The sequence below is a fragment of the Mandrillus leucophaeus genome, unplaced genomic scaffold (genome assembly GCF_000951045.1).
Source record: "Mandrillus leucophaeus isolate KB7577 unplaced genomic scaffold, Mleu.le_1.0 Scaffold1215, whole genome shotgun sequence".
Classification (NCBI taxonomy): Eukaryota; Metazoa; Chordata; class Mammalia; order Primates; family Cercopithecidae; genus Mandrillus; species Mandrillus leucophaeus.
This window is the reverse complement of record NW_012100488.1, coordinates 701,535-715,349: the sequence shown is the minus strand read 5'-3', so window position 1 is coordinate 715,349 and position 13,815 is coordinate 701,535. Positions and strand designations below refer to the sequence as shown.

Below are 13,815 nucleotides of genomic sequence, written 5' to 3'. Positions count from 1 at the left end.
AGATGGTATTTACAAGTGTTACATAATTCTAAGAGTTTTGTGAATATTCCAAATTAGTTGCTATGATTCTTAGCCCTCTTTTCCATAGTTAACAAATCATATCATAATGCTGATAAATAAAAGTAAGATTAGTTGAGTTCAAATTTTCAGTCTGTTTTAATTTAGCTATAAAAATATTTGCAAACATTGGTTTTTTAGCTTTTACTAGTAATGTTTAAAGTAACATACTTATGTGCTAATAACCTTTTTGTAACTTCCAAATCCTCTTACTCGTGTATTGTTTGAGGCATTAGACCTTTTCTACTTGAGAAAATAAATTATGATCCTACTCATTTAAAAATTTTAGAGTGGAACTTTAAGTTCATATTTATTTTCTTTGATTTTGTATTTCACCTCTTTAAAGTAGAATGTACCTTTGCCTTGCACCTTGAGCAGTACAGGATTCCTGTGATAACCACACAATTTCCATTAATTATTTAAGTTCATTAGTTGCATTAATAATACACTATCATTAAAAAAGACCTATCATCAGGGTTAGCCAGCTCTAAATATAAGTTTTATTTTGAGCCCTTAAGAGTAATTGTAGTTGTTGTGATGATTGGAGTCCCAATACATTGATCTTCAGTGGACACCATCTTTTTCTATTTTATTTAAAGGCTGTTTTGATAGTTCTTAGCAAATTCTACTGATTTGCAGTGACAACCAGATTTTAAATCTTCTTAGTCTCCCTCCACCAAAGTCAATTCCTAGAATGGTATTTGCAGGAGAATTATAGCAACTGTACTGAAACATTGATGTTGTGTGCATCTTGCTATTTTTATATGTTAGTTGATACTCTTGGTCAAAATTTCAGAGCTAGAAGGAACCCTGGAGTCCACAGAAGTGAACACAAATCTATTTGATTTCCTTGAAGCATTTTTGACCCCCTTAAAAGCTGCTGGATCCATGTGGAAGAAAGACAGTGAGAGAGTGGCTCTTTAGTACAAGATTAGCATGTTTATAGTACTTAAACATGCAATGGGGGAGAAGGGCTAGAGGAAGGGGACCATCTGCACCCTTTAAAGAATCTCTTTTGAGCAGAGGATATTTCTGAGAAGCATAGACTCTCAAAGTAAGAACAGTAGATCTCGTCTTCACCTTTCGTTTCTCAAATGCAGAAACACAGGCTCAGAAAGGTGAGATGATTTTGCCTAAACCTACATAGCTTGCCTTTTAACTTTTAGCGAAGTCATAAAATGTCCCCTTTGAATTTGAAGAATCCAAGGATGCACTGTGGAAGTTACAACTAATGTAGCTTGGTAGTGCATCTGAAGGTTACATAGGAAAAAAATGCACCATTGTGTTCTGTGTAGCATAGTTACTGATGGCACCACCAGATTGGTGACACTCAAAGATACTCATTGAGAAGAACTTGATAACATCTGTATTTTAGCCATTCTATAAAGATCGAGCATGGATATAGCTTTGTGCTAGTGAAACTGACATTCTGGCAAGGGACAGGCAGTAAACTAGTAAACAAAAAATACCCAGATATTGATAAGTTATCATGCGGATAACTAAAATAAGATATTGCAGTAGCAAGTTACATTAAGTAGCCAGTGGAGTTCCCTTGAAGTGTGGTGGCTCTTAAGTTGATCTGTTGACCAGAAGGTCTTCCAAACAAGGTTCAGAGAATTTAGCTTTCTAGGCAAGGAGAATAGCTGTGTAGAAGCCTTGAGGCAAATATAGGGTTGTATATTTAAGGAATGGAAGGTCAGTATGGCTGGAGAATTAGTGGATGAGGAAGAAAATTGTAACAGATGAGGTAGGGCCCAGATAATAGGACTTCGAAAGCCAGGTAAATGTTTGGAGTTTATTCGTGGTGTGATTGGAAGCCGTTGAAGATTTTTAAACAGGAAGGAGACATGATCTGATTTACATTTGTAAAGTCCACCCTACTTATGAAGAACAGAATATAGGAAAGCAGGAGTGGAAACAGGGAAACCAGTTAGGAAGCTGCTGTCGTAGTTTGGCAAGGTTTGGGTTAGTGTTAGTAGTAGCTATAGATAAAGGGAGCCCATGTGGGATTCATTTTTGGGTTGGAGTTTAGAGGGCTTACTGATAGATTGGAGGGGAGGGAGAACAAGAAATCAAGGGTTATTCTGGGTTTTTGTCTTGAGAAACTGGATGGTGTCTTTACAGAGATGGGGAACAAGTGAGGTTGGACTTTGATGACCTGATGTCTGAGACTTGGTCTCCTTAACAGGGAGATTTGCTGGGAGACTTAGGGCAGGTATCTTGACTTCTTTTAAAAAACTGACCCCATCGGTAAAATGAGGACTCTACACTGGAAATTCTTTAAAGTCTCTTCTATTTTTAGCATTTCTGAGCTAGGGATTGATTTTAATGTAGGATATTCTGTGGAAATACAAGAGCAGGCTTTATCAAGGGGAGATAGGATGGGCAAACAAGCTGTGATGGGAGACCAGGACTGCCAGTGTCTCCTAAGCTTCCTGTGTTGTCACCGGTCCACAGAAGTGAACGCACATCTATTTGATTTCCTTGAAGCATTTTTGACCCCCTTAAAAGCTGTTGGATCCATGTGGAAGAAAGACAATGAGAGAGTGGCTCTTTAGTACAAGATTAGCATGTTTTTAGTATTTAACAAATATTTATCACATGCTTATTAAGTGTTGGATGAGACCTGAAAGTCAACTCTGAGCTCTGTTAAATTAAGGTAACTTTTATTTTTATTTTTTTTTAAATAGCAAAAGCAGACATGTGTCAACTTAAATTCTACATCTATGTATTTGGTAAGCGGAGGCCTAAATAACATTGTTAATATTTGGGATTTAAAATCAAAAAGAATTCATCGATCTCTTAAGGTAAGCAATTAAAAAAAACTTTACAAAAAAATGGATATCTTAATGCATTTAGAGTACTTACCAAGCTTTTATTTTTGAGCTTTTATGATAAAAATAAGGGGCTTCAGAATTGTTAGGGAAAATAAAGGTGCTATTTAGCTGGAAACTTGTTTTTATGTCTTTTTTCTTCCATGTATAGAATTAATGCATATGATCAACATTTAAAACTTTTTTCTTGTTTTTTCATTTAGTTCTACTCTTATTTGAATGAACCACTTCACTCATTTTTTTCTAAACTATGGTTTGTGGTCATCAGGGATCTTTCCTTAGGGCAAGCTGGAAAAAATGAGAGTTGTTTTGGGATGATAGTATTCAATATAGTAATCAGAGTTGGGGGGTCAGCTTTTTAGTTATGTAGTATATTTGGCTGCTTTTGTTTGTGTTTTTTTTTTATCTGTTTGTATTTTTAACTTGGTAATATTTTGTAAAGTAATTTACTATTTACAATTAATGTTTAATAGTTAGCTTTTGGTAGTTTCAGAAAATAAAAATATTTAGCACAACATAGTCTCTGGTTATATTTTTGGAATTCTACTTTTTCATTATACTGTCTTTTTAATATTTAGAAGTTGATCTTAAATTTAATTTTTGTCTTTTAAAAAGGTTTTAATATGAAAAATATAAACATATATCTAGACACATACACAGAGGAAGAGCTTTCTTTAACCCATCACCCATGTAAGCTTCGCTTACCCCATCCCTGCATGGCAAAATTTGATACACTTTTCCATTTTCAGCTTTCCCAATTACTCTGGATGGTTTTCTGTCTTTTTGGTGTGAAATTCGTAATGTTTAGCTCCCTCATTCATTCTGTTAATGGATATTTTGACTAATTGTGATAGTGGGAAATCTAATGTTTTACCTTTGAATCTCTACAGTCCTCTCCCTGGTGATTAACACAGTCTCTGGCACTTGGTAGGTTCTTAGTAAATGTTTGCTGAATGATGACTTACTTTCCACAGTTGAAATTAGGAAGACACTTGCCTCTTTATAAAGTCATATAAATTACATTGGACCACATGTTCTTAATTTCCCAAATGGGAACGATACCCAAAATGTCTGCTCTTCCTTTTTTCTTTTCATCAAACATTTTTTCCTCAAGATAGCAAGTGTTCCTTGGTTTTAGAAATGGAATAAAAGGTAAAGAAATCTCTGAAAATACTTGAAGGACCACTTGAAAAAGTTGTAAGTGGAATATCATAGCTATTATTCTTGCCATTACATAAATAATTATTAGATACAGGGCTTAGTTTGTTGGTATTATTGAGATGTGGCATCTTCCTTTTAAAAACTCTTCTCCCAATTTTGATAACTTTTCTCTGCTCCTGCTAGACATCTCTAATTTGATGTTGGAAAACATAGTCCTTGTGAACTCAGTTTGTTTAAAACCTGAAAGTTTTATTTCCTCAAAGTGTATTCCTGATTGGATTTGAGAGGCAGCCTGGTATAGTGGAAGGAACAGAGGCTTTGGAGTTTGACATGGAGTTGAATCCTGGTCACTTAGCGGTTATGTGAGCTTGCATGGGTTTCTTAACCTCTCTGTGTCTCATGTACTTCGTTTATAAAATGGGCAAAATAACCTTGCCCCTCAGGCTTTTCTAAGCATTAAATAATATATAAAGCTCCTAGCACTAGTAGGTTCTGAGCAAATGGAAACAGCTGCTGTTATCTCACAGATGCCTCGCTCATTTGTTCTTCCCACTCCTCCGTTTTGCAATGTCTGGTTTCTTTCCCCTTCCCATGATTTTTCTCTTTTCTTTAAGGTTGAACTCCAGTTTTATGTCTTCCATAAAGCTTCCTCTGCCAACTTCATTCACAGTAGCTCTTTCTCTTTCCTCTGACACTTTGCCTCTATCATTCATTTAGCATATTCTCTGCCATTTTCATGTTAAAGCAGGAAATCAAAGTAGTCAACTTGCAATACCTGTTATTTGTCAGAGGAAGTGAATTCTTTAAAGTAGACATAATGCCATGTAGAAAATTACCTTTCCATAATGTCTCTCTCTCTTTTGTAAAGTGCCTGGACCATTTTTATCATTATTGAAAATAATTCTCTGTGTATTTGAGGAAAATGTTAAAGCAAATATTAGATTGATAAGTACATAATATATGGTATTTACAGAAACATGAAAATGGGCTGTTCGAGAGTTATGGGGCAGCGTACTTACTTTCATTTCTTTCTTTCAGGATCATAAAGATGAAGTAACTTGTGTAACATACAATTGGAATGATTGCTACATTGCTTCTGGATCTCTTAGTGGTGAAATTATTTTGCACAGTGTAACCACTAATTTATCTAGTACTCCTTTTGGCCATGGTAGTAACCAGGTACAGTATGAGTTTATTCAGAGTAAAATGGTGAGATAGATTTTGAATTGTATCTTACATAAGGCTGTGAATTTAAGTTTTTGAAATGCTTGATGGAAAAACTTTAGCTATTTTTAAATGATAGTGTTTTGAAATATTCAGATAGCAAGCTAATTCATACTAGATTATGGTGCTTATATAAATTTGATTATGTAATCAAATAGTCACATCCTTCTAGACTATAACTATATACAGCATAATAAAATACAAATAGTTGTTAATAGGTTAAATGTAAAAAATGGATATTAATCTTTCTGCAGCACTACTGTTATAGAAATGTGTCACATAGCTCAGACTTTGTCAGCTGCAAGACAGATACACTCAGAAATACTGTTCTGTGGACATGGAATGATTGAGTGTTTTAGGCAGAGGGTAATTTAAGTTTTATATTTTTGTTTTTGTAGGTATGTGATAAAGTATCAAAGCTTATATATTTCAGGTTAATATAAGAGTGTTTTGGGAAACTTTTTAAAAGGAAAATAAGTCAATTTTTTCCCTTTATGAAAAAGTTTAGAAGAATAAATTCAGTTTTTCAAGGAACCTAACTCTTGGTTAACTTTCCATAAAATTTGCCTTAGAAATTTCCAGTGAGGTGCAAATTCTTTTAATTTTTACTTAATTATAATCTCTTTGGCCATAATTATTATCAGATAAAATATGGGAGATCTTCACTTTTGGCAAGTAGTTTTTAAAATTATTACTTGAATGTATTTAGTGCTTAAAAAATTTAGTGGATATGAAAAGTATACAGGAAAAAGTCTTAAGTTTTATATATATTGGGGGAATAATACAGATATATAAATGGTATTATGAGTAAGTGATATAAAAGTCTTATAGTGATACGGAACAGTTGAGAGAAGACTATTTCAGAATAAAATAGGGAAAATTGAAAGGGTTGGGAGTTGCAGCTAGGTCTAAGGCTTATTTATTTTGTTTTTACTATGACAATATAAATTGGCCTTTTTGCCAATTATTTGTTTCTAACTTGTATTAGGGTTACTCTTTGTTTTGTTTGTTTGTTTTTTTGAGACAGAGTCTCGCTCAGCTGCCCAGGCTGGAGTGCAGTGGCGCAATCTCAGCTCACTGCAACCACCGTCTCCTAGTTTCAAGCAATTCTCCTGTCTCAGTCTCCCAAGTAGCTGGGATTACAGGCACCCACCATCATGCCCAGCTAATTTTTGTATTTTAGTAGAGATGGGGTTTCACCATGTTGGCCACGCTGGTCTTGGACTCCTGACCTCAGGTGATCCACCCACCTCGGCCTCCCAAAGTGCTGGGATAACAGGCGTGAGTCACCGCACCCAGCCAGGGTTAGTCTTTTTCGCATGTCCTCATTATTGGTGGAACCATGGCCTGTTTCTTTGTCCTCAGTCTATTGTCTAGTTTCTTGCCTTACATGGAGAAGATGCATAATGAATATTTTAATGTATGAGTATATTTAGAGATGACAAAGATTTTGTTAGGCAAATATAAAGCTTTAGAAGAGGGATTTTTTTTTTCTTTCTTTTTTTTTCTTTGAGACAGAGTCTTACTCTGTTGCCCACATTGGAGTGCAGGGGAATGATCATGGCTCACTGCAGTGGCAATTCCTGGGCTCAAGCAGGAGCCTGGCTAAGATTTTTCTTTTTTTTTTTTTAATATTAGAGACAGGGTCTCAGTATGTTGTCCAGGCAGGTCTTTAACTCCTGGCCTCAAGTGATCCTCCTGCCTCGACCTCCCAAAGTGCTGGGATTACAGGCATGAGCCACCACACCCAGCTGGGAGAGGGATGTTTTATATGGAGGACATCACATTAACAAAAAGAAGGAGAAAGGAAATTGCATGGGCTTTACATAGGGCCAATGTGAGAAAAGATTGGAAAAGGGTAAATATGAATATAGTATTGATTTAAGACTGAATGTCACACAAAAGACTTCTGTTTTGGCAGGTATTTCGGGAAACTAATCAGAGTTTTTAATTAGTTGAATGTCAGAATCATAGAATCCTTGAACATTAAAAATAGCCTTTAGAGGTAATCTCGCTTTCTGCACTTTATGGATGAAGATAAATGATTTGCCAAAGGGATGCTGTTTAGAATGTACTAAATTGTCATAGAAGCAGGAACTTATATTTTGTTTTGGTGATTTCTTTTTTATTTATATTTTGATAAAGGGGAGCTGTAAAGTCTAAACTTTGGAACTATTGTGAAAAAAATCATTAATGTTCAAGTACCTTTTTTAAGGACATAGAGTAACTTTCTTTTTTGTGTGTGTTAGAAACATGACAAATTTATAAATTTTATAAATTTTGGACTGACTTTTCAATACCATAAAAATTAGACCAGATACTACTATGTATATTCTTATACTTCAATTTTTATATTTATTGTATCTTGCTAGAGTTTTCTTATTAAAATCAGACATGAAGGAATATTCCTGAAAACATTAGGTTTGACTATACTTTTTGACCTAATTTTGTGTAAAAGATTTAAATTTTTAAAAACAATTGAGGTGTAACTTTATAATAAAGTGCAGCGCATATATTTTAAGTGTACAGCTTGTTGAATTATTAATATGTTAATACATTGCTGTAACTACTAACAAAATCAAGATATAGAACATTGCCAGCACACCAGAGGACTTGATTTTGCCTTTTCCAGTCACTACCTCGTATTTTATAAAAGGAATCATATGTGGGCCAGACGCGGTGGCTCATACCTGTAATCTCAGCACTTTGAGAGGCTGAGGCAGGTGGATCACTTGAGCCCAGGAGTTTAAGACCACCTTGGGCAATGTGGCGAAACCTCATCTCTACTAAAAATATAAAGAAATTCACCAGGCATGGTGGTGCATACCAATAGTCCCAGCTGCTTGGGAGGCTGAGGCAGGATGATCACTTGAGCCTGGGAGGTTGAGGCTGCAGTGAGTTCTGATTGTGCCACTGCACTCCAGCCTGAGTGACAGAGTGACACCTTGTCTCAAAAGAAAAGAAAAACAGGAAATGTCATGTGTCTGGTTTCTTTAGTCATCATTACGTTTGCTTTGTTGCATGGAATAGTAGTTCATACTGTATTAATACTGTGTAGTGTTTCCTTATATGAATGGGTCACCATTTATCCATTCTATTGTTGATGAGCAGTGAATTGTCTTGTTTTAGCTGTTACAGGGTAGCTACTGTGAATATTTTTGTACAGGTCTTTTTTTAAGATTATGTTTTTATTTCTTTTGAGTAAATACTTAGGAGTGGAATTGCTGGATTGTAGCATAGGCATACAGTTTTACTTCATGAAAAAATGCCAAAACATTTTCTAAAGTGAAATCCAACTGGATGTGAGATCGAGTTGCTCCACATTTTTGCTAATACTTGGCATTATCTGTCTTATTTTTGCCACTTTGATGGTTATCTAGTGCTGTCTCATGGTGGTTTTAATTTGCATTTGTCCATGTTGAATGATGTTAAGTAAATTTTTATGTGTCTTCTTTTGTGAAGTGACTGTTCAAATCTGTTGCCTGTTTTTATGTTGGGTTATATGTGTTTTTAAAATTTATTTATGATTTCTTATGTATTGCAGGTAGATTCATTTTGGGGATATGCATGTTGCAAATGTCTTCCTTCAGCCACGGCTTGCCATTTTACTCCTTAATACCTGGTTTTGTGTGTGTGTGTGTGTGTGTGTGTGTGTGTTTTAATGAACAGAAGTTCTTAAATTTAATGAAGTCAAGTCTCATATGTCAGTCTTTTCTTTTATATTTGCTGCTTTTTGTGTTCTCTTGAAGAATCTTGCCTGCCCCAAGGTTTTGAAGATACTATTCTGTGTTTTCTTTTAGAAGGTTTGTTGTTTTATCTTTCTTATTTATGTTTGTTATGATCCATTTCAAATTAATTTATGTGTATTGTGTGAGAGAGGGTCCTACATTTCATGTAGATATCTAATTGTACCAATGTTATTTATTACAAAGACCAACCTATCCCCACTAAATTACAGTAATGCCTTCTTACGAAACTGATAACTGTATTGGTTAGTTTGTAGTCGTTCTGTTTTGTTACGTTGGTCTAGTTTGTTACTAGTTTTGATTATTGTAGCTTTATGGTAAATCGTGATATTTTTAACTTCACTTTGACTACTCTGGGCCTTTTGCGTTTCTAGCTGAATTTTAGAATCAGCTTGCCCATTTCTAACAAAAAATCTGCTTCATTTTGATTAAGATATTGGATCTATGGACCAATTTAGGAACAACTACTATCTTAACAATATTAATTCTTCCTTGAACGTGGTATAACTATCTATTTAAGTCTTTAATTTTTCTTAGCAGTGTTTTGTTTTTACTGTAGAAGTCTTGTATATCTTTTAGTAGATTTATTACTATGCACTTGATTTTTTTGGTGATATATTTTAATTGCATTTTTTGTTAAATTTTATTTTCCAATTCTTTGTGGCTTGTAGAGAAACACAGTTGATATTTGTCTTTTGTCATTTTATCCAAAAATTCTGCTAAATTCACTTAATAGCTTGGACAGTCTTGATTCTTTTGAAAGAATTTGTAGATTTTTTTTTTTTTTTGCATTTATAGTTTATACACTATCATGTCTGTCATCTGTGAATAATAAGTTTTTATTTCTTATTTCCTGATCTTTATATATGTTATTACTTTTTCTTTATTGCATTGACTAGGCTCTCCAATCCAGTGTTGAATAGAAGTGATGATAGTGGACATCTTTATTTTGTCCCCAAATTCAGGAAGAAGCATTCACAGTTTACTACCAAGCATAATAGTAATTGTAAGGTTTGTGTTGTAGATATCCTTTGTCTTATTAGGGTGCTGTATATTGTGGGCAAATTTTACTACTTGTGTTGGAAGTTTTACATCATTTAGCTCCTATAATTCATATTTATCCATCCTAGATGAAAGTAGCAATAAGCAAGTAAGTATACAGTTAACCAAATAAAATGTTGAGTGCTGTGGAAGCAATAAACTGCAGAGTTCCAAGGGAACATACAGGAGAGACACCTAAGCCATTTGGGAAGAATAGAAAAGCATTTTAAAGGAAATGATGTCTCAGTGGCACCCTGAGGAAGGGTGCAAGTTATTCAGACCTGGGTTGTTGGTGAGGGACCAGAGAAAGTGGTGAGAGGATTTGGAGAGCGCTGTAAGCAGAGGTGATCACTGCATAGAATGCTTACCACCATATATTGTGTTTCAGCACTGTGATCATTGCATTATATTACCTTCTCTCATTTAATCTTTGCTACTAACTTGTGAGGTATATGTTCTCATTTTACAAATGAGAAAATAGATTCCAGGACTTTCAGATCATACAACTCTTAATTGACTATTTTACATATCAACTCCTCAGAATTGGTAGCATTTTCTTTTGTATATCTAGCTTAGGAGCAGCTGAATGTATAAGGATTCGAGGATGGAAAGCTAATGGAAACTTTACAGTATTTTCCTGTCTCTTTGTGCAGGAGTCCAATATGTGCCTATGCCTCTTCCTCACACAAGTATCTTCTACAATTCTAGGTGAGAGGTTGCTGTATTACTGGTTTTGAAAGGATTTTCATTGATAACTTTGCACAGGGAACTGAATTAAATATATCTTTTAGTTTAGGAAAACAGTAATGCTCAAAGCTTATCTCTTATCTAAGGTCAGATAAACTAGAACTTGAGATCTTCATGGGCCTGCTGCCTCCTGCTTGGGCATTCTGCATCTCTGTAGGATCTTTTGATGTAGCTTTACATGGTAAGTCCCACATTTATTTGGAGAGCACTAGGAGTAAAGCACCTTAGCTAGCTGAGTGAACTTGAACAAGTTACTTAACTCTCAAGCCTCCTTTTCCTTATCTGTCAAGTGAGAATAATATACTTTCAATGGGATTTTTTTTTTTTTTTTTTTTTGATGGCTAAATGAGATGGTGAGTGTGTTTATCACATTGCTTACCATTTGGTAAGAGGTCAGTGAATGTTAGCTGTTATTGTGTGCTTTTAATGAATACCAATCTATCAAAATACCTTTTGTGATTTACTTCTCTAAAATGATTTGAACATCTTTAGATTTAATGTGTTCTCTCCAAACCCAGTTGCAAGTTGACCCCAGTAATCCTATTTTGTGTTTTAGACTGATTTAAAAATGAGAGCATGAAAGATGGTGAAAAATTTGACTAGAGTCTGTTGGTTTTTTTCCCCTTTCCCTGGAACAAATGGTTATATTTGTTGTGTATACCATTTTATTTCATTTTTCTTCAATAAGTTATACCATTAAAACAATACATGGGCTCAGAAATATAAGTTGGCTTCTGCTGGTAAGGATGCAGTCCCAGTTTTCTTAGTGAGGAAAGACAGTTTTCATGATTTTACATACTTATGTTTCCTTTTTATGGGCAGCATAATTTAAACCTTTGGAATTTTTCTTTTCAAATTAGTTTTTTTTCCTACAAGTAGTACTGCCTGTTTTATCTGATTGTGGCCCAAAGCATCAAATTGCTACTTAATGAATGTTTATTCATTAAAAAAACTTTTATTAAAATTTCTCAAAATTCAGTTCAGTTTAAAAATATTGTGTCCAGGCACAGTGGTTCACACCTAGAATTCCAGCACTTTAGGAGGCCAAGGCAGGTGGATTACTCGAGCACAGGAGACCATCCTGGGCAACATGGTGAAATGCCATCTCTACAAAAAATACAAAAATTAGCTAGGTGTGGTGGTGCACGCCTGTAGTCCTAGCTACTGAGGAGGCTGAGGTGAGAGGAGTGATTGAGCCTGGGAGGTTGAGGCTGCAGTGAGCCATGACTATGTCACTGCACTCCAGCCTGGGTGACAGAGTGAGACCCTATCTCAAAAAAAAAAAAAAAAAAAATGTGTGTGTGTGTGTGTGTGTGTGTGTATGTGTATATGTCATGTTCATTCAAGTTTAAATGTTCATAACAATTTCAAATCTGTCAAAAAGTTGACATAATTGAATTCAGTCTGTTACTTAAGCCCAATTTCTGTGTTAAGTTTTACTTACTGAGAAAAATGGTAAATGGGGCACATCTATGATTAAATTAAAAATTTTTCTGTTTTTTTCTCTATCAACAATCATGATTTTGAAATCTTTAAAAATTAATTAAATTAGTGTCTTAGTGAAAGTGACAGGAATGTAGAATCTCACAGAATCTGCATCATACTGAATTTTATATTGGAAATAAGATTTCCTGAGTATATTTAGAATCCAACTTTGAAACGTCTGAGCTGAATTAAAGTTACTCGCTTTATGTGGATCACAGTGTCTTTCTGCAGGGGAAAAGAGCCTCGCTGCTTCTGCAGAACTGCTGGGCTGACAGACTGCTTAGGTTATAATTGCATGTCACTCTTTGGCAAGTTCAGCGTCTTAGGCTCACAAATAGGTTAACCTGTGTTACCTTTCTCAAGCTGCAGCCTTTTGCAAAGCAATTACAAATGTCAATCTATTGTATTGATTCCTTAGATTAAAAAACGATCTTTAAATGTAGGTTTTCTGTGACATTTCAGTATATGTTATTCAGTATATGTTAAATCCATTTGCTTTTCCTAAATGAAATGTTTTATGTATAGATTTTGTAAGCATTAAGAGTCTGCTTGAGTATGGGGATCTGGTAAATGTAAATATTAATTACATTTTTAGAAACAACAGTTTTCTCAAGAATGAGTCTATTCTAAATTGGTTTATTTCATTGACTGGTTTTGTTTATACCAGAATTGCAGCACTCAAAAACTTGGACTACAAAGACTTTTTATCTAGAAGTGGTCTCTTTTATGTTATATAGGAGCATTGGTATAAAATGGTTTTATGATAACATTTCTTTGATTCTCTGTATATTTCTATAGTATTTGTATACACTTGACAAGCCTATATAATATGTTCTTGAGCAGTTTTATAATTGACATTTAGGCATAAAATAAATGGATGATCTGTATTTTTCTTCTTAAAGCCTTTTTTCCTTCTATTTTTCTCTTCTAAATTTTCTTTAATGGAAAGCTACTTGAAAGATCTTTTCTTACAGTGTTTCTATGTATATCTCTGTCTTCCATCCATATAGTTATACTCATTCTGTTTGTCCAGTCATGTTTTCTGCCTGTTCTCATTAGTGGTCTACCCTGGGTATCCTCATATTATTAGTCTTCATAACCATAATTTTTAATGACTGCATGTATTTCGTTATTCAGTGCCATCATTTACCTAAACAGTCCTCTATTGTTTTATTTTCCAAATTTTTATAATAAAAATGAGCATGTCAATATTGTTTTCATAAGTATGTATCTTCTGCTTTTTGACTTTTTTCTTTGAGAGTACAAGTTCTCTTTCAATGTAATTTAGTAGCAGGCTTATATTTTCTTTAAGAAGCTTAAGTGTTACTCTATTATCTTTGGTCTCAAATGTGTGATGTGATTTCATAGCTTTGAAACCCTTTTACGTCACTAAATCACTAGTTTTTTATTCCTAGGTTATTTGAAGGAATTTTTTTTCTTTAAAGCCAAGTAATTTTTCTAGAATATATCTTGATGTTGGTCATTATATATTGCTACTGTTAGGTACATAGCTTGTGTTT

General features: G+C 34.3%; 1 protein-coding gene across 1 annotated transcript in view; it reads left to right on the top strand.

Moving 5' to 3' along the window:
• NEDD1 (neural precursor cell expressed, developmentally down-regulated 1) overlaps positions 1-13,815 on the top strand; it is a 47,070-nt gene that overhangs the window by 8,376 nt on the left and 24,879 nt on the right. The window contains exons 4-5 of the mRNA XM_011971361.1: positions 2,748-2,864; positions 5,091-5,231. Of these exons, the coding sequence (XP_011826751.1) occupies positions 2,748-2,864; positions 5,091-5,231 (258 nt within the window). The remainder of the gene's footprint in view (positions 1-2,747; positions 2,865-5,090; positions 5,232-13,815) is intronic.